This window comes from Haliotis asinina, chromosome 14 (genome assembly GCF_037392515.1).
Source record: "Haliotis asinina isolate JCU_RB_2024 chromosome 14, JCU_Hal_asi_v2, whole genome shotgun sequence".
In the NCBI taxonomy this organism is placed as follows: domain Eukaryota; kingdom Metazoa; phylum Mollusca; class Gastropoda; order Lepetellida; family Haliotidae; genus Haliotis; species Haliotis asinina.
In genome coordinates, this window is record NC_090293.1 from 5,198,954 (window position 1) to 5,217,722 (window position 18,769).

Consider the following 18,769-nt stretch of genomic DNA (forward strand, 5'->3'; position numbering starts at 1 on the left):
TCAGACAAGGAGAAAACCTGTCACCAGTTTTATTCTCCATTTTCATAAATGATATTGAATCTCATTTACTTCATTCAGACTGTAATGGTGTAAATCCAAATTATATTGAAGATGAAAATTTGGTGATATTTGTAAAGAGATTACTATAATATTTGATGAATCGCCAAAGGGACTACAAGACTCTTTGAAGTCATTTAAGAAGTACTGTGATTCATGGAAGCTAAAAGTGAATATACGCAAAACTAAAATAGTAATATTTGGAGGAGGACCATGAAAAAGCACAAAAAATATATTCCATTTGGGTGGTTACTTGAAATAGTTGATAGTTATACCTACCTTGGTATGACACTCCATAGAAACAGACAACTCGTTTCGAGTATCAAAACTGTAAGTAATAGTGCCTCGAAAGCAATGTATAATTTAGTTTAGAAAGTTAGACTTGCTTATTGTCAGCATTTGACTCAGTGGTAACACCTATCTTAACCTACGGTGCTGAAGTGTGGTCTTTCGAAAGCATTGAAATTTTAGAGAAAATTCATTTAAAATTCTTAGGACTCATTACAGGATTAAGAAGCTCAACCCGTCGTTTCATGCTGTATGAGGAACTAGGAAGATTCCCTATTAGAATTAGGATATATAAACGGTTACTAAACGTTTGGCACAAGTTAACTTAGCAAGGAAGTGTTTCAAGCTTACCAACTTAATTTACAATTACCTATCATTCCAAAGAACAACAAATAAAAAATATAATCCCTGGCTACAGCATGTTAAAAATATATTAGACACTACTGAACTCTCTTATGTTTCTGAAAATCCATCAACTTGCACAACCCAGTGGCTGGTCTCAAAACCTGAATATATTCTTAAGGATCAGTTTATCCAAAACTGGCACAATGACATTATTTCTAGCCCCAAGGGAATTTACTATAAACATCTAAAGTCGTTCCCTAATTTTGATGAATATCTCTTCCTCCCAAAACGTATTTCATTGCCACTGTTGAGATTTAGAACATGTAACCATATTTTACCTACTGAGACGGGCCGCTGGTGTAATATTCCAAGGCACGAGAGAACGGGCCAGCTATGCACTTCTAAAAACATTGCGGACGAGTACCATTATATTTTCCATTGTAAAGCATTAGATACTTTGAGGAAGCAATGTCTACCCACCCATCTAATCATTTTTCCTAATCAAATAAAGTTTACGAAAATATTATCGCAAGATATAGTGAACCTATCAAAATATATCGTAAAACTATCATCCCTTGTCAGAAGAAGATGTTAACATGTTGTTTTCCTGCCTTTTGGATCTGAGCTGATTTTGTATTTGTATATATGTTTAGATTATATGCTCTTGTACCACCAAAGTGGTTTTTGAGAATAAAGAATTGAATTGTATTTACAGACTGCTACCGTACAGCTGGAATATTGCTGAGTGCAGCATAAAACTAACCTCACTCACTCACTCTTCAGGACCACAAACAACCATGGGAAGCATATTGATGAATCACCATCAGTAAACTGCCTTGTCCATTCAGTTAATGCCTTGTTTTGTACCTTGTGATTGTCTTCCATATTTCCTTGATGATGACCAATGTCTTGTGCTTGTGTCAGAGAAAAGATCACCGAGGAGCTACTGGCAGAGATGGCAGACAAGAACTGGAAGGTTCGAGCTGAAGCTCTACAGAAGGTTGTCGCCATATTGAATGAGGCCAAGTTTATCACCTCAAACATCGGAGAACTGGCCACTGCACTGAAGACGAGACTTGGTGATGCAAACAAGATTTTGGTAAGCTCATGTCACCTCTCCATTGTCACTGTCTTGTACAACAGAGCTCATGAGATACCTTGTAACCTTTGCTTTTCTAGAAATAGTTTTGTCTATCTTGACATTTATTTGATTATTTGGATGTATGGTTACATTACAGGTGAATAACACTATTGGGATCTGTCTGACCCTGGCAACAGCAATGGGACCTCACTGCAAGCATCACATCAAGACCATCGGACCTGGACTCATCAGTTGTATGGCTGATGGAAAGGTAAACCACACTTTTACACAGTGATTCAACATGATGTCAAGGTGCGATTAGCTCAGTATGGTGGAGAACCGTGTGGTTGTGTTCTGTCTTCATGTGGACAACCCAGGTTTTATACAACCACCTCCAGGTAGCCTAAACCCAGGTTTGATTCCCCACATGGGTACAGTGTGTGAATCCCATTTCTGGTATCCACTGCCATGATATTGTGGGAATGTTGCTGAAAGTGGCGTAAAACCAAACTCACTCCCTGCCTGCAACCACATGAATAATCTTGTGAATAGAGCATCTGCTCAGGAGTCTAATGATTTATCCCCAGACCCTCATCCCTGAAGATGTTGCAAGACGGTTCTTAATAACCTGCCTGGCAGCTTGCATTATAGACTAGTCAGCCTCAAGTCCTTATATGGTGTCTTAGTGGGGTATTTATGTAAAAATGTGGGATAGTAACACTCAGATACCACTATGTGAATAGCATAAGTACACACATGTACTTGTATACAAGACTGGGTAGAGTGTGACATTCAGCCTGTTTAACCTTGCCCTAACCAAATCATTTCTATGTATGAAGACCTGAGCCTCCTATGTTAAATGACCTAGCTCCATTTATATACTGCATTCCCAGTGTGAGCCATCCAATCGAATTGCCCTATAAGTGCAAGAATAATTTTGTGTGATACCATTGATGATTGATGGAGACAGGGATGAGGATAGTTGAGGATGTCTAGGAATGGGATTTAGTTAGACTCAGTGAATTGGCTGATTGCATGCCATTGTGCATCAACCACAATCATGCTTACTTCTTGTGGTTTCATGTTCTTTAGTTCATGACTTGTTGATCTTACACAGATTATGAGATTATTTATGTCTGATCTGGGTTTTGGAATATTACTGATTGTGTACAAAACACATGATCCTTTCACTAGTATGTACTCTCTCTCCCTTGCAGCCACAGGTCCGGGCAGCTACAGTGAACGCCCTGAATGCATGGGTGGAACAATGCACCCTGACTCCCCTGGTGGAGAGTGAGGCCATATATGATGGACTGAAGACTGAAAACCCAAATCTGAGAACAGAGGTCAGATACGTACCATTTCAACTATCAGACATTTCTCTCTGTCAAATACCACAGGGTTACTTGTATTTGTGCACCTGCTTTTGTTTAACACAAAAAAAAAAGATTCGTCTTATTAATGCATTTACAAGTTTGATAATTAAGCTAATTTCAATAAACTTTTCGTAAGCATGCTTAGTATTCAGTTATGAAATGTGGTTTTGATCAAGAGACTATTCACTAAAGACAAAAGCTTGGGAGTCTTTGGGTGCCATATAATAAATAAGGCAGTTAGCTTAGGGATTGTATTCTTACACTTCTCCAATTAATGGAAGTATTTTATGTCATTTACTTGGAGAAGGATATTATTTTATAATACAAGGGTAAGATACATGGATGAAGAACTACTTTATTTACTAATATTTACCATATTATGTCTAATTTATTTCACAAATGTACACACCCATATCCATGTGATCATGCCGTAGTTGAACACTGTTTTTGTGTATTTCATTTGTTAAACACTGTTTCTTCATTTCCAGCTGTTGAATTGGCTAGTTGAGAAGCTTCCAACTCACCGCGTCCTGCCCACAGAGCTGAAAATGTGTGTACCCGTTGTCCTTGCCTGTCTAGAAGACCGGAATGCTGATGTCCGCAAGAAAGCCCAGGAATCTCTAGTCCCCTTCATGATTCATACAGGATATGACTCATTCTTTAAAGCTACCTCAAAATTGAAGGTAAGTTTCTCAGGTTTGAGACAAGTTGATAGTATTGAGTAAATCCAGGTATTAACCACGGTCACATATACAGAATGTGTCTGGGATTCATGTTATTCCATGCTTATGTGGAGTGTGTGCTCTAATATATTGTGGATGATTTTTCAGTTAACTCATGATTGTTTTTCAGTTGTGATGTGGTAGCATCATGATTAATATCCTAGTGAAGATCAGTGTTCGATCCTTTACAGGCCTTCCTTTCAGTAATAATGTGTCTTGCATCTTCTATTTCCTTCAGCCTGCATCCAAGGATCAGATCGTGAAGATCATCGAGGCTGCTCGAGCGAATCTCCCTGCTAAGGCACCTAAAGGGAAGAAGGCAAGTGCTCCTGCATCAGCTCCACCCCCTTCAGTGTCATCTCGGTTTGATGAACCAGAGGAGTCACCTAAACCACCAAAGGCTGAGCCCAAGTCGAAAGTGGTGAAGGGTAAGGGTGCCAAGGTGAGATAATTAGTGACACAACATACTTAAAAATGCTTCCTTGTAGACTTGTCTCCCTTACAGCCTTGACTTCTAGTCTAGCTTGGTCAAATCACTGATTGTATGTTTTCACCTTCCCAATCATTTGCTGTTACCATGCATAACATATGCCCTAGCATATTTCTCTTCGTTTGTACTGAAACTTGCTGGAGTTATAGAAAATCCTTGACTGTTATATGTTATTGTGGTCCTGAAGAAGGTCTTCCTCCTTTTCCAGCCACCTGCCACTTCGTCGAAGAAGAAGGAGGAAGAGGACACTGGTCCTCCCATCACTCTCACAGTCCCCAAGGAGCAGAGATTCAAGGATGAGAAAAACATGAAGGTCTGACACTACCTGTGTGTTCATTCTCCATTCAGGGTTCAGGGGTCCAAAAAGTAGCACAGAAGTGCAATGCTTTAAGAAATTTAGGAAAAGAGCCCGAAATATATGAAAAAATGAGTGCATTTGAAGTATCAAAACTGGAAAATATACTGCATGGTAAACTACTCAAATCACTTTCCTACTAATAATTACTTCATATCTTGAACCTTTGTCATACTTATAGATGTCTCATGATAACTGAAATACTGTTTGAAGCAATGTTGAATAGAGTTCCCTACGTTCATCAGGTGCTGAAGTGGAACTTCTTGGAAGTGCGTGGGGAGTATGTAGAGCAGCTGCGAACACAAATGGAGAAGAACTTCAGCAAGAGCACTATGGACCAGCTGTTCCATAACGACTTCAAGTTCCACATAAAGGCCATTCAAGTGTTCATCAAAGTATGTCCGCTCATATGGGGTGGTTTTACAATCTCTGAACACACCTTCTGAGATGGAACAATCTTTAGTGTGTTTGCATTTTGTGTAATAAAACAACCATCACAGATGTAGAGATGGTCCAAATTTTCATGGATGTTTCCTGTTTCCAGTGCATCGATACACACACAGAGGAGATTGTTGGCAACCTGGACCTGATCCTCAAGTGGATTACCCTGAGGTTCTATGACACCAACCCTAGTATGCTGAACAAGGCCCTTGAGTTCCTCGAGAAGTTGTTCTCCATGCTGGCTGACTCAGACTACCACCTGGCTGATATCGAGGCCATTTCTTTCATACCTTACCTTGTCCTCAAGGTAGGTTGTCATGCTGTCCCACACTTTCGTACCTTAAATTGTCCTCAAATTAGGTTGTCATATGGTCCTCAACATAATTTTACAAAAGACAAGTTAGACCTTCAGAAGTGCCTGTTACTATTTCAAACTAATAAGTAGGTACCATTACATAATTATGACAGTTGCTCTCAAATGATGAATGGTGAAGTGTATGCCTGGTATTACAGGTGGGTGAATCTAAAGACAATGTACGTCGTGAAGTGCGGAAAATCTTCAAGCTCATCTGCAAGGTCTACCCGGCCAGTAAGATGTTCTCACATCTAATTGAAGGTCTCAAGTCAAAGAACTCAAAACAGAGAGCAGGTGTGTACTAGTTTGATTCTTTAGTATACTGGAACTGCTAAATTTGGTTACATTTATGTTAAACAAAATATGTGTATTTTTATTGCATTAGAGGAAACTGCCAGTCAAACATTTCCAACAGCTTCCAATACAGGGAAACTTGTCTTCATAATCAAGGTACACATGTACTTCAAGACTTTCACTATTAGGATGTGTATTTTGTGCCAAGGCCAGTGTAATATATCCTGGTTCAGATCAATTCAACATTGCATTGAACAGTGATGCTGTGATGTCCATACAGACTGACTATCTGACTTCAAGGAGGTTACAGACGATGAGATAGCTAGATTCTGTTTGAATACTGATACAGATCTGTCCATGTAACATACTGCATGTCTGTACAGAGTGTCTAGAGGAGCTTGGCAGCCTCATCGAGTCGTACGGTATCACCATATGCCAGCCATCACCTGCACACGCCCTCAAGATCATCGCCGGGCAGATCAGTGATCGGGACACGTCTGTGAGGAACGCAGCCCTGAACACAGTTGTGACAGCACACACCATCCTGGGTGAAGGCATCTATAAGTACATAGGGCATGTGAGTACTGAGAGATGGAACAGTAGAATAGGGATGACTATCTGTACAGAATTCTTCATCTGTGTACGGGATACATGTCTTTATGTTTAGTTGGGTGTTTGGGGAAGGATAGAATTTATGCAAATAAGTGTAAGCATCATCATTGAGAGACATGAAAATGTGGAGTTCTGTTGTAGTTGGCAGAGAAGGATCAAAGTCTACTGGAGGAGAGAATCAAGAGATCAGCAAAGACAAAACCTCCCCCCAAACAGGAAGAAAGGCCAAAGACAGCTCCACTGTCGCAAAAGACTATGTCCCAGTGAGTAGAAGTGGTACTCGTTGTGTGCAAGCACCGTCTGTGTAGTTAACGACCACATACTGGTTTGTAAGTCATGCTGGTAATTTATGGCAGAGATTAAGTGATCAGTTTCATGTCATCATACCCTGACAGGCCTTCATTGCCAGTGATATCTTCCATCGGATTTGGAATTCAACCAAAATGTTGCTGAGTGCTGTATTATCAAGCATGTAAAGTCCTGCCATCAACCTCAGATTTCCTTGTCGAGATTTGATTTAGTTTTTAGGCTACTTGACAAAGCTGTTATTTCTTTTGTGTTCCCCAGTATTCTTTCATGTCAGATGTAACTTTTTTTGCATTTTTCATTGTGTTTTTTGTCATTTCTTTTCCCAGACCAAATATTCCTCGAGCCCAGTCTGCAATGCAGAAATCATCGTCCTCAAATTCTGTGAAGCGCGAGTTTGCGCTGGACATTGACACAGAGCCAGCCAATTCCTATGACATGCCGCAGCTGATTCAACATGATCTAGATGACATCTATGAGCCAGTCAAACTACCCAAGATTAAGTGAGAGCCTGTATACAATTATCTTCATAGGCATGCATCAGAACTCAAGTTTTGACTTTTTTTTCCTTTTGTTCTTGATGGATTTGGAAAGTAAGATAAATCAGTTATGTAAAATTAAGTATTTGGTTACCAATAATTGATCAGATGCATTTTTGGAATTTCTTACGTCTTCAAACATCTTGAAATAATTTCTGTTAAATACTGACATTCTCAAAAATAGTGTGTGTAATGCTTTAGATAAGCAATGAAAGGGATGTTTTCAGATTATTTATTAGGAGCTACATGATAATTGTACAAATGATTGACTTGTGTAGAACGTTGATATAAATCAGCATTATTTACAAACTTGTCCTGTGAGAAAACAGCTCGAATAATATGTTTGTTTCTCACAGAGCCCGGCCCCCATCTCCTTCAATGAAGCTCCTCAACTCCAATGATGCTGCTGCAACTATCGGCTTTGTCATATCACAGATCACTAGTCCTGACATCACGACCTGTATACAAGCCCTAGTCCAGGTACTCAAGTAACACAGTATTACTGTCGGGAGGGGCAGTGGGGTACCTGTGTGGCTAAAACCATAGGTTGATTTTTCTTTGATTTACTAAACCAATCCTCCATTTAAGCAAATCATTTTGTTTACCTAATAAATTTCCAGGTTGATGAGGTTTTGAAGGATGAGGAGAGGGCAGAGATCATGGCTGGTCACGTGGACCAGCTGCTGTTGACACTGTCTATGCAGTTCAAGATGGTGTACTCCACCCACATGGGGGATGAGGACACCCCGAAAGACGACGTGGTCAGACTTTACCGGTGTCTGCTGGGAACACTACTAGCAGTGAGTATTGAATAGCTTCATGACAAACCTAAAACATCTAGCATGACTGTCTTCTCCTTCCTACTAGCCTCCTCACAAGAAGCCAAACAAAATATAAAGAAAACAAAATAAATAGTATTGCTGGCTCTTCTCTCCAGATCCTACAGACCCAGCGTCTGGCTAAGAAGGCTGGCAAGGATATCCTGAAGGATGTGGTCAACTCACTGATCACCATCCTGCTGGACAGTCGGCTGATGGAGCTGGAAGAGGGGCCCCAGGTTGTCCGCTCCGTCAACGTCACTGTCGTCAAGATCGTGGAGAAGACTGACCACACCAATATCACAGGGTGTGTAACTTACATTTGTTATTAAACATATTGGTAACTGAACCCATGGGACTGAGGGTTCAAGTTTGTCCCCAACAACGTGATCTAGTGGTACAGGCTGCCATCTGACACTGCAGACAGCAGGTGTGGGTCAGTGTTTTCAATATTTGGATTGTCTGCTGGTTGCTGTCGTATTGCTGGAATATTACTATACACAATATTTACAAGATGCATGCACACAGACACGAGCTTCCACGATGTGTCACAGTGTTATTGTAGACATTTTTTATATTACAGTATGTGATAATAGTGATTATCTGTCTGTTCATACCCTATTATGTTTTCATTTGAATCTTTTGCATGGTTCAAATAAATGAGGAGTAGTGGGGTAGCCTAGTGGTTTAAGTGTTTGCTCATATCCCAGGACCCAGGTTAGGCTGTGAAACCCATTTCTGCTGTCCCCTGCCATGATATTGCTGGAACATTGCTAAAACCATGCTCACTCACTCACTATGGTCCATAAAATATGGTCCTTCACAAAGAAAAGAGAAAATAAAAGATTGACAATATAATAAGCACTTATTCACTAGTGATATCATGTATGATGATATCTCCTGAAACATTACACTGCCTATTTAGTTATCTTTATCATTAGACATCTGACTTGACAAGCAGTCCCTGGCATGGTGGCACCCAGCCTATGCTGGATCATGTTGTGGGCTTCATCCACTAAGATTGTTGTGGCTTGTTCCAGTGCCCTGATTCGACTCCTACAAGACTGTGTGGCCAGTGAGACCTGTACCAGCAAGTTCCTTGACCTCATCATGAAGGTAGGTATCTCTTGTCCATGTATACTGTCAACATTAGCATTTATACACCACAGTGAAGACAGGTTGTGATTCCCTGGGCCACATGAGTACTGGAATACTTCAGAACTGCCCAAAGAACTCTTCAGAATGTAAGATGAAAAATAAGGCAAAACTGATCGGTAATTAACAGGACAAAACTTCAAGAGAGACTAATAATGTGATGGTGGTCATGGATGGTTCTGTGGTCTAAGGCACCACAGAGTTGCTTGCCTTTAGTTTGCCATGAGATTTTCCAATCCCAGATCTGTGTCAATATAGGATTGAGAAAAGATCAAACACAACATGCTTTACTCCACTGCAGATATTTTGTATTTCATTTACATTCCATGTTGGTATTTTTCAGTGTTTGTGGAAGATGCTCCGGATGTTGCCAGACATCATCAACGACGTGAATGTGGACCGCATCCTCATGGACTGCCATCTCTTCCTTCGTGCATTTCCCTCCAGTTCCTGGAAGGACAAGGGGAGTGATCTCCCCTTGAGGACCATCAAAACCATTTTACATTCCCTTGCTAGGCTCAAAGGTCATAAGGTCAGTTCAGATTGGATATTTGATTTGGTATTGTCATTTATTCGTCTGTACCTGGTTTCAGGGATTTGTTTAGTTCCCAAATCTTCTTTCATAGGGCACATAAGGAATGTTGTTGTCATATTGTTTGTTAGAAGTGAGTGACAGTGTTCTGTCTCTGCAGATTTTGTACCACACTGGCTTGATCGAGAGTTCGGAAAACTCAGAGGTCGAGGCATACCTGCAGAAGGTTCTCAAGAACGATGTCGCTGCAACAAATGCCAAAAATGATGAGCTGAATGACAACAGGGAGAAGACACCAAAGGTAAGAAAACAGAGCTCAATCTTACAATACAAACACAATCTCTTAATCGATGCTTTCAGTTTCCAAAATGAACATCTGGGTTTTGTGTGACGTTTTTGTGAGCTTGGTTATTTTCTTAAAATATCTTCTTGCTTTGGCAGAGTTCATCCAAAACAAAAAGATTTTCCAAAACAACACATGACATGTTGGCTGAGATTTTCAAAAAGATAGGTGCCAAGGAAAACACTAAAGAGGTAAGTCTTGGATAATTATTAATGTAACACACATTGTGATTGGTATGGATGTGCTCTTTCTTAGATATGTAGATAATGTCAGGTGCTTTTCCAAGGCATTGCCTAGCCCTCTTCCTCATTTCCAGTATTGCCAAATATCTCATGAAAGGTGTCATTTCATGGAACACTCTTTTACCCTTTGCTGGTTACAAAATGTCATCTTTTTGTTTAGACGGAGTCCAGTGCTCAGATTCCATCTGTTCAGTGTGGAAGCCCTGTTTTGGTGTCCCCTACCTTGTGTTAGATTCCTGAATGATGCAGGAGGCATTAACCACAAATGAATCAATCAGTCCCTCAGTCAATGTATGTTAAGGTGCCACACCTGTAACACTATAACCTTTGCATGTCTGTGTCTCCAGGGTCTGAACGACCTGTATGACTTCAAGAGGAAGTACCCAGATGCCGACCTGGAACCTTTCCTCAAGAAGTCCTCCCAGTTCTTCCAGAATTACATCGAGCGTGGTCTGCGAGGAATAGAGGAGGAGAGGATGGGAACATCAGGTGAGGTCACCAGTCAAGGTCTCACAACATGACATACTGACATAGCTGATAGGAAGTTTGTTGTTGTGGTGTCCACTGTACTGAGATATGTCCCTTTGGTCCAGTTCATTTGGATTATGAAGTCTGTTTTCCCAAACATGGTAAACTGCCAGACCTGTCAGACTTCTCCCACATGAGGCAGATCTGCTGTTGTATAACATGAATACATGTTCTACTCACTGGCTATAAGTGTATCCAACAATTGTTATCTTCCCATGCACATCTGTAGACATTATGTGTAATTACATGGACCAGGGTGCTGTTGTACAAAGCAGCCATAGCACTACAACAGTCTACATGAAGGTATGGTAGTTAAGATCACCTCCGCGTTAAAATCGCTTTGTACAAGGGTGCCCAGATAGTGTACAGGGCGTCGTTTTACAAAGCATACTTAACTAAGGTTAACCTTAAATCCCATTCTTTCATATTGCACGATAGTCTGTTTGCAGTGCAAACAGACTATACGGTGTTGATTTAAGGTGTTACCTTAGTACATTGTTAAAGAATGTTAAGGTCAACCATAGTTAAGGCTGCTTCGTGAATGGAGCCCCAGGACATGGGATTAGTGTGTCCATACCTGTGGATGTCGTGTAATGTTCATATTTCTGTTAGGTGAATCAGGCAACATTCCTCTGACATCAACGTCATCATCACTGACATCATCTGGTCAAAGTGGTGGATCTGGCGAGGAGAAGGAGGATCCCAACTATTTCCGTGAGAGGCTGAAGATGCTCAGAGTCAAGTGTGGTCTTGACCACAACAAGGAGGTAAGACACCTAACTAGTAAACGTCTTTGTGCTGCATCGCTTGCAGGTTTTCCTCAACACCATGTGACACGATCAATGAGTATAAGTCTGTCGTGTCATGAGAGGGTGACTGACAGACATACTGAGATCACTGTGCGGAAAGAGACTCCTTTGCATCCCTCTCTGCCCAGGAATACAGGTAGATTTGTACTGTCCATGGCACAAAAGAACATTCATTCTCTCCTGTGTAAAGTTACATCTGCGTGTGCATGATGGATGCATTGTCCTCTTTTCAGTCATGTATTGTGGCTCCTGTATTACCTTCATAATAACATTGATTAGTTCTTATTTTGTGTCTCAGTCTATACCATTCAAGTTAAATGTGGTATGTAACAAGCTTGCTCAACATTTGTTGTTTTTTTAAGATTAGAGTTTTTCAAGTAAACATTTTTAGAGGACACTTTTGTTAAATCTGCTTATCATTGTTTATTTGAATTTGTCATATTTGATAGGAGTCCTTTGTTTTGCATGGAATTAATTGTAGAGATTTGAACAAGTGATGTCTTTTTTGTTACAAATTCGAAGAAGAAGAATGTGCAACAACATGTGCCCAGATCAACATGGTGGCACATTATCAAGTTGTTAAGTCTGTGTTGCAAATAATGTTGTACTTCCCCAGTCTGTGCCGGCCAGCATCACTCAACCACCCAGGCAGTATCAACTCAGCATAGTCCCCTCTCAGATCAGTGAAACACTGGATATAAGAAAGTGAAATCCCAAATATGACATATGTTGCACTGGATATAGGCTTTGGAAATATTGATTGCTCAGCAGGCATAGTGTCTGTTTGAAGACCTCGCCAGTATTTTCGAGGGAAAGCAAACTTTCAAAGAAATTTTGTTCAATTATTCACATTACAAAAGAAACAAGTACAACAAGAATCAAAGATAAAGAGACCTATTTATGAATAAGCAGAAATTGTCATGTTCAGCCAAAGTTGATACCTGCACTCTAATTTTGTGGCAACATTTGGTGTGCTTCTATTACCCTGGGCCTGGCAAATGGGGGCAGAGACTGTGTTGACTGTTGTGGCATGACAAGCTTTCTATGTTGTTTCCTCCGTCACCAGGCTGGAGATCCTGATCCTAGCAACACTGACGACATTGACGTCCTAGGTAGCACTGAAAATGTGGTAAGTAGAGTATTGAGGGGCAGACTTGCACAACTATTGATTTGTGGGCCTGTGTATTCCAGCAAGTAACAGTTCATGGCGTTATCAAACTTGTCAAACCAAACATATCTGTCATGTCCTAAATGTGCTTGCTCAGGGGCCTGGAAATGTAGCGAAGGTGTCAAAAGCAACAGATCTCACAGATTTGTAATCTGATTTTTGAAAGAAGGAAAGAAATTTTTTGCTTCCCACAGGTGTATCTTATACTGGTAATATTAATCTTGTGAGTGATTCATTGGGAAAAAATCGTTGAATGGTGCATAGCCTCTACATTAAAATCAATGCATGCTGTAGATATTTTAAGTTTAATTTTGTCCCAGTTGTGATTAATCTAACTGTAGATAGGATTTTAGAAGCTGTTGAACTTATTGTAACATGTTTTGATTAATAAGTATGATTCAAACAAATGCATTGTGTCTTTTTATCAGTCAGCGTCCCCTAATTTTGAGAGAGGTGGTTGGTAGGTCCACTGTAACAGATAGTATCTACCCACACCTTCCTACTGCTGTCTCTGGACACCATGAATCATTCACTTCTCACACAGTCAGTTACAGTCAAACCCAGTGATGTGGCTGCAGTGTTGTGGACTGTTCTGGACTTTCAGTCCAGTACATGACGTGTTCCCAATCGTCAGTTTGTAAATATTGGGATGACAGGTCCAGAATAACTGACATGTGGCAAACTGTGGTCTGCTTTCTCGAGGTTCAAGGATTGGTGGCACATATTGATCTCCATACTGTCGGAGCTGATGACTCCCTCCCTTGGTCTCACCCGTCTATCCACCTATCACACTCACTCACTCACTCACTTACTTATGACTGGCTTTTTCAGGATGAAGCTACATCCCTTGATGATGATAAACAACAAGAGAACATTGACCCTGAACCTCCCCAGCCTGCCAACCCTGCCGTTTCTGTGGATGTGTCTGATCTCAAAATGAGGCTTGAAAGAATAAAAAAACTGGCGAACAAAAGCTGAGATCCTTCAAGATAATCCCAGGAATGACCTCTTTTGACAAGATATGGAGAACTGGCTACAACACTGAGGGCTGTTTGACCACACTCAGATCAATGTGTCGTCTGCTGGTGGGACTCTCTGCTTTATTTATGTGCCTGCTTCGTCGTAGTCTCAATAGAGATTGGACTCACCAACTTTGTGATAAAGAGTCAACGTTGCCCAGCATCGTCAGTGTGTCCCAGTCTGTCTGTGCAACCATCTACAAACTGTATATTTGCCATAACCATATTTATAATTCAATATTAACATGTCATAGTGGCTGTAGATGCATTGTGAAGCCTACCCATCACACTGGCGTATTGAAATTCTTGAAAAACCTAAATGGCTAATCTGCTTTTCAAGAAAGCTGCTTGTACTGGTATACAAAATCCAGATGTTAAAGGTTTTCTGAATGCTTTGCTGAACTTGCTTGGTGTGAATACAAGAACAGGAAACTGATCTGACTGAATGAAGTATAGAGTGCTATTGTTGTTACATTGTTGTTAGATGCAGCTTCCAGCGCAGGTGGTCATGTTGAATGTTCGTCACATAATCTGTGTTCATTGCTTTCATCATCACTGCTTCCATCACCATTTGTCTGATGAAGACAAGCATGTATTGCTGTCCACAATGTGGACTGTTCAGATCTCGCACACTGGTACTTAGGGGAAAGAAGTATTATCAGAATCTGTACGGTGATACTGGATAAGGATCTTGACAGTCCATACTAGTCAAAAGTTATGTAAGCCCATAATTGAGTTATTTTCATAAACAGGCTGTATGAAATGAGCCTGTGTCTATGAAATATGTCTGTTGCCATCAACATGGATATTGAGGTCAATTGCTGATACCTACCAGTAACAAAGGATTACATAATGAGGTGCCAGCTGTTCAACATAGGTAATATACACGGTAGTATAGTTTAAAATAATCTTTATGAAAATAGCATAGTTCACACTTGAAATGAACACATCAAAGCAATAGTGTGCATGCAGTAATGGCTTACCGTGGATGTGTCGTTTCATATATGCTTCCCTGGTAGAGTGTTTATACCAGTGTTCAATAACATCTACATGAAAGACAAGCTATCACAGACTAGTATTATTAATGGTGGTTTTGGGCCATATCTTATGTTGACCTGGCCCAAAACCACCATTAATAATACTACTCACAGTGTTTTAATCCAGTTACTAACATATGACAAAGTCCTACTATGTCCCAACGTTACAGGTTCAAGACAATCTGCTTGCTGTTGGACAGTCCATTTTGAAAAGATGCACTCTAAATATTGGGCTAATATTGTATTCCCAAAGTTACCTATACGTTTTCATTTTAAATCAATGTATAAAGTACATTAGGTGGCCTGATAACTTTACAATATTCCTAATCCAGTTGTGAAACTGAATTCTCGGGCAATTTTTTTTTTTTTTACTACAACCTTTGATTGACATGCTTGTACAGGAAATATTACATTGTTTATGCATTTATGAGAGAATCCAAACATGCTCATTATGTCATTGTCATGCATGTGTATAAATTATATTCCAACCTGTGTACTCTTCTGTCGGTGTGTTAATAACTGAACTCCCAGTTCTAGTGGGTATGCTGCTTGTTTGTGGCAGATTTTTGTCTGTTTGTACAGGGAAAAGAGGTGTTCAGCCCACAGCATACAAGTACACTAATGCCTGAAGAGTACCATTTAACAATACTGTGCTTAAAGTGTTAAATATATTTCCCTTGCTGCTCACTTTCACCATCATCACACATGTATTTTGAACAGGAATTAAGCTTTGCTAACTCAGCCTTTCACTTAACAGATCAATCTGATCACACAAAATGATCATAAAAGTCTTTTTTAGACAGTAGTCCCTCACTGCAACATTAATTTGTTTCAGTCGTGACACTAAGATCAGCATCTGGGTCCTGTTTCACAAAGTGGTGTTAGTGCCCCTACTGAAAGTCCAAGTCGTAAGCGTATGACTTGTTTCAACTTAGTACAGTGATTGATTTGGGAAACTGGTCTCAGTTCATTTCTCTGAGTCTTCACATTAATATCAGTTTTAAGTGTTATCCAGAAATGTCTTCAGTTCATCACATGCTTAGAAATGTCTTTTTCTTCCATCTTCATTTTCACGTACATTGGCATCATCTCAGCCTTATCATAACCATCAGCATCATGATCGTAGTGAGCTACAGTGACTCAGTCTCTAGTGTTCATTACATTCAACAAATCATTGAGGTTCAGCTTGTCGGAAAGTAAAGATGTACACATTTTGTTTTCAACTTGAACAAATACACATGCTTTGCAGAGTACACCATTTCTGTGTCATTAGTAAATAGCATATGAGACATTCTGAGAAATGACATACTGCTTGGAAGTTTCTCAGGCTGTTTAAACATAAGGATTGAGTGTTATTTGTGTGTTTCATCTGTGTGTTTATTGGTCAGTTTAACGTGAATATGTAGACAGGTTGATGTTCGACAACTGTCTGGTGAAACTGTCAGTGGTGGTTGTCCATATCACCATGTTCATTGCTTTATTTACAAATGGCATTTTTCATCTGTTATGGCAAAATTTGCGCAGGGAAACATGTCAATACTCAGTCCTAATCCTTTTACGCTTCATATGTTTATTTATAATGATTATCTTTTATTTGGCAATTCATTCCTCAAGTAACCCTGAATCCAAATGATGAAGAATTATATACGTGTATATCTATATATGTATATATACAGTTTATTGACCAATTCAGTCTTTGTATCAAGACTGTTGATATTGTGATGTTCTTGTAAGTTGTATCTACTAGGGAGTGGTCATTTAACAGAAATATAGTTGCCATGGAGACATGGCATTTACCTAAACAGGGTGTTTTTTGTTGAATTTAGACACCATCTTATCAGCATTATTAGACCAGGCATATTTCACGACAGTAAACACTGACACTGCCTCGCTTGAACAATTAATAAACGTTTTAACAAGAGTCAAGTTATTTTGAAGGTTTAGTGATGTTAGGATGTTTTGAATATGACTTACTCATGATGTATGGGTACAGGTACAGTGTTGTTCGTATTCTCTGACAGAAACTGTCAGTTGTTGTATGGGTGTGGCTATGTGTTATGCTTCGTTTCCTTATATTGGAAAGTAGAGTTACTTCCCCTTGCACCAGATAATCAAATATGAGCTGGCAGTCTACTACTTGATGCTGTTCGTAAAGTGCCATGGTGACACATCTTGAACACTAATCTCTTCTACACAAATGGAATATGTAAGGCAAAGGAAGCAGCCATCTTGTTACAGTTATGGCATCTAGTCCTCGACCGTATAATGTGAGGTATTTGTAACAAATGGCATTTGACCAAATTCACTTGGTTAGCCTCGTTCTCATTTGGGATCTGGGCTATCACTGTTGGGTTATCTGTCTGCCTTGTTACATGAAATCAGTGTCAGTGCATCAATTGTTGAGCTTGTAGACTGGGAGTAGAGTAATACCAGTCCCGAGTGGACACCTATGCAAGGGGAGGTAATTCTGGTATTTAACCAAGAGTGATGAGCAATGTACATGTTCCCTGCTGAGTGTGGAGTTGTCACGTGTCTCATGACACAATAATTGTTTGCTGCATATTATGCGCTCTGGTCAGAAGCCACTTTTGAACCCTGTATAGCCCAGGATCTTGGCCCTACATTTCATAGCTAAGGACCTTCCTAGAATCACCAGCCCAAAGGAAGTCAGTGGACAAACTGATTCAATTCTGCCTTTCCGTCAGTGTCCCACCAATGTTGAACCGGTCAAGTGGCAAACAGGGTATGATGTTTGTAGTGGTAAATGTGCTAGCATGGCTTCCTCTGTGACTTTCCATTTGTTGATAATTACAAAGCATCTCTGATGTTATTGAAGTGCTCTAAAGTCTGCTATTTTTTACAAGCTTTTACCTGTTCTATACAGTTAGCTGAGAACCATTTTATCCTGGCTAGCTGTTGTGTATATATGTACAGTACAGTGTTGGTGCAAGCCTTGCAGTCTTCCTGGCTCACACACATGCAGAGATGCATTTCCATACGGAAAATACTTTCCAAGAAGATCTGCCTGTCACTTTTAGCCATTTCTCCCCCAAAATAACAAAGACAATTTGACCATATATTACTCCCTCCTCTCTCCATCAGAGACTTCATCTGAGGTCAAGGACAGCCTCCTTTACAGACATGGAACCAAAACTTCACCACCAAACTTGCTGTGCATTGCATGTGGTACATGTAGTGTATATATTTTCTGATTTCTTGTATTTGGTAATTTCATGTTCATAAATACCTATTTGATGAAAATATGTAAGTAAGGGATCAAATTGTTTTGGCCAAATTATGAATTAAAAGGAATTGAAACATTTGAAGAAGAGTATATTTCAGTGGTCAGTGTGATAGATGCCCAAAGTTTATCTAGTTCCACCCTCAGGTCCGTGTAGGCAAGTAATGTTTGTATTGTACCTTGCAGTGTGCTGGAAATGCCAAGTAGTAAAAGCATAAGAGGAAGAGGTTTGGCTGCTGAGAATGACTTTGATGTGCAAAGCAGAATCTTTTTCTCTTCTCTCTCCTAACTGTTGATCTTCTTTCTCACACACACACACACACACACTAGTTTGTGTAAATCTGTAATAATGCCACATGAATAAAATAAACAACTTCTACAATTATGCGATATGTGTTTGTTTGTGTGTGGAGAACAACTCAGCCAGAGTTCCCTTTAGGGTTCCTAACATACCCATAAGCATTTAGCATCACCTACTGTTCTTTCAAATGAGAATGAAAACTGTACATGTTCTTGTAAACCCAAGTCAGTGTGTTTAAGAAATACAGTTTGCTCTACCGTCATGTACACATGTAAGTCTAATAAAGCACACAATCGCCTTTAACTATTATAGTTG

At 39.9% G+C, this 18,769-nt stretch overlaps 1 protein-coding gene across 1 annotated transcript in view; it reads left to right on the top strand.

Moving 5' to 3' along the window:
* LOC137261297 (cytoskeleton-associated protein 5-like) overlaps positions 1-18,538 on the top strand; it is a 52,996-nt gene extending 34,458 nt beyond the window's left edge. The window contains exons 24-46 of the mRNA XM_067799020.1: positions 1,615-1,789; positions 1,929-2,042; positions 2,989-3,117; positions 3,636-3,830; positions 4,108-4,311; positions 4,568-4,672; positions 4,960-5,109; positions 5,259-5,462; positions 5,669-5,804; positions 6,188-6,381; positions 6,558-6,679; positions 7,052-7,225; positions 7,618-7,741; positions 7,882-8,061; positions 8,199-8,386; positions 9,120-9,195; positions 9,578-9,766; positions 9,927-10,067; positions 10,208-10,300; positions 10,699-10,840; positions 11,492-11,646; positions 12,755-12,817; positions 13,688-18,538. Coding sequence (XP_067655121.1) covers positions 1,615-1,789; positions 1,929-2,042; positions 2,989-3,117; positions 3,636-3,830; positions 4,108-4,311; positions 4,568-4,672; positions 4,960-5,109; positions 5,259-5,462; positions 5,669-5,804; positions 6,188-6,381; positions 6,558-6,679; positions 7,052-7,225; positions 7,618-7,741; positions 7,882-8,061; positions 8,199-8,386; positions 9,120-9,195; positions 9,578-9,766; positions 9,927-10,067; positions 10,208-10,300; positions 10,699-10,840; positions 11,492-11,646; positions 12,755-12,817; positions 13,688-13,834 — 3,400 coding nt within the window. The 3' untranslated portion in view covers positions 13,835-18,538. The remainder of the gene's footprint in view (positions 1-1,614; positions 1,790-1,928; positions 2,043-2,988; positions 3,118-3,635; positions 3,831-4,107; positions 4,312-4,567; positions 4,673-4,959; positions 5,110-5,258; positions 5,463-5,668; positions 5,805-6,187; positions 6,382-6,557; positions 6,680-7,051; positions 7,226-7,617; positions 7,742-7,881; positions 8,062-8,198; positions 8,387-9,119; positions 9,196-9,577; positions 9,767-9,926; positions 10,068-10,207; positions 10,301-10,698; positions 10,841-11,491; positions 11,647-12,754; positions 12,818-13,687) is intronic.
* Positions 18,539-18,769: the final 231 nt, after the last annotated feature.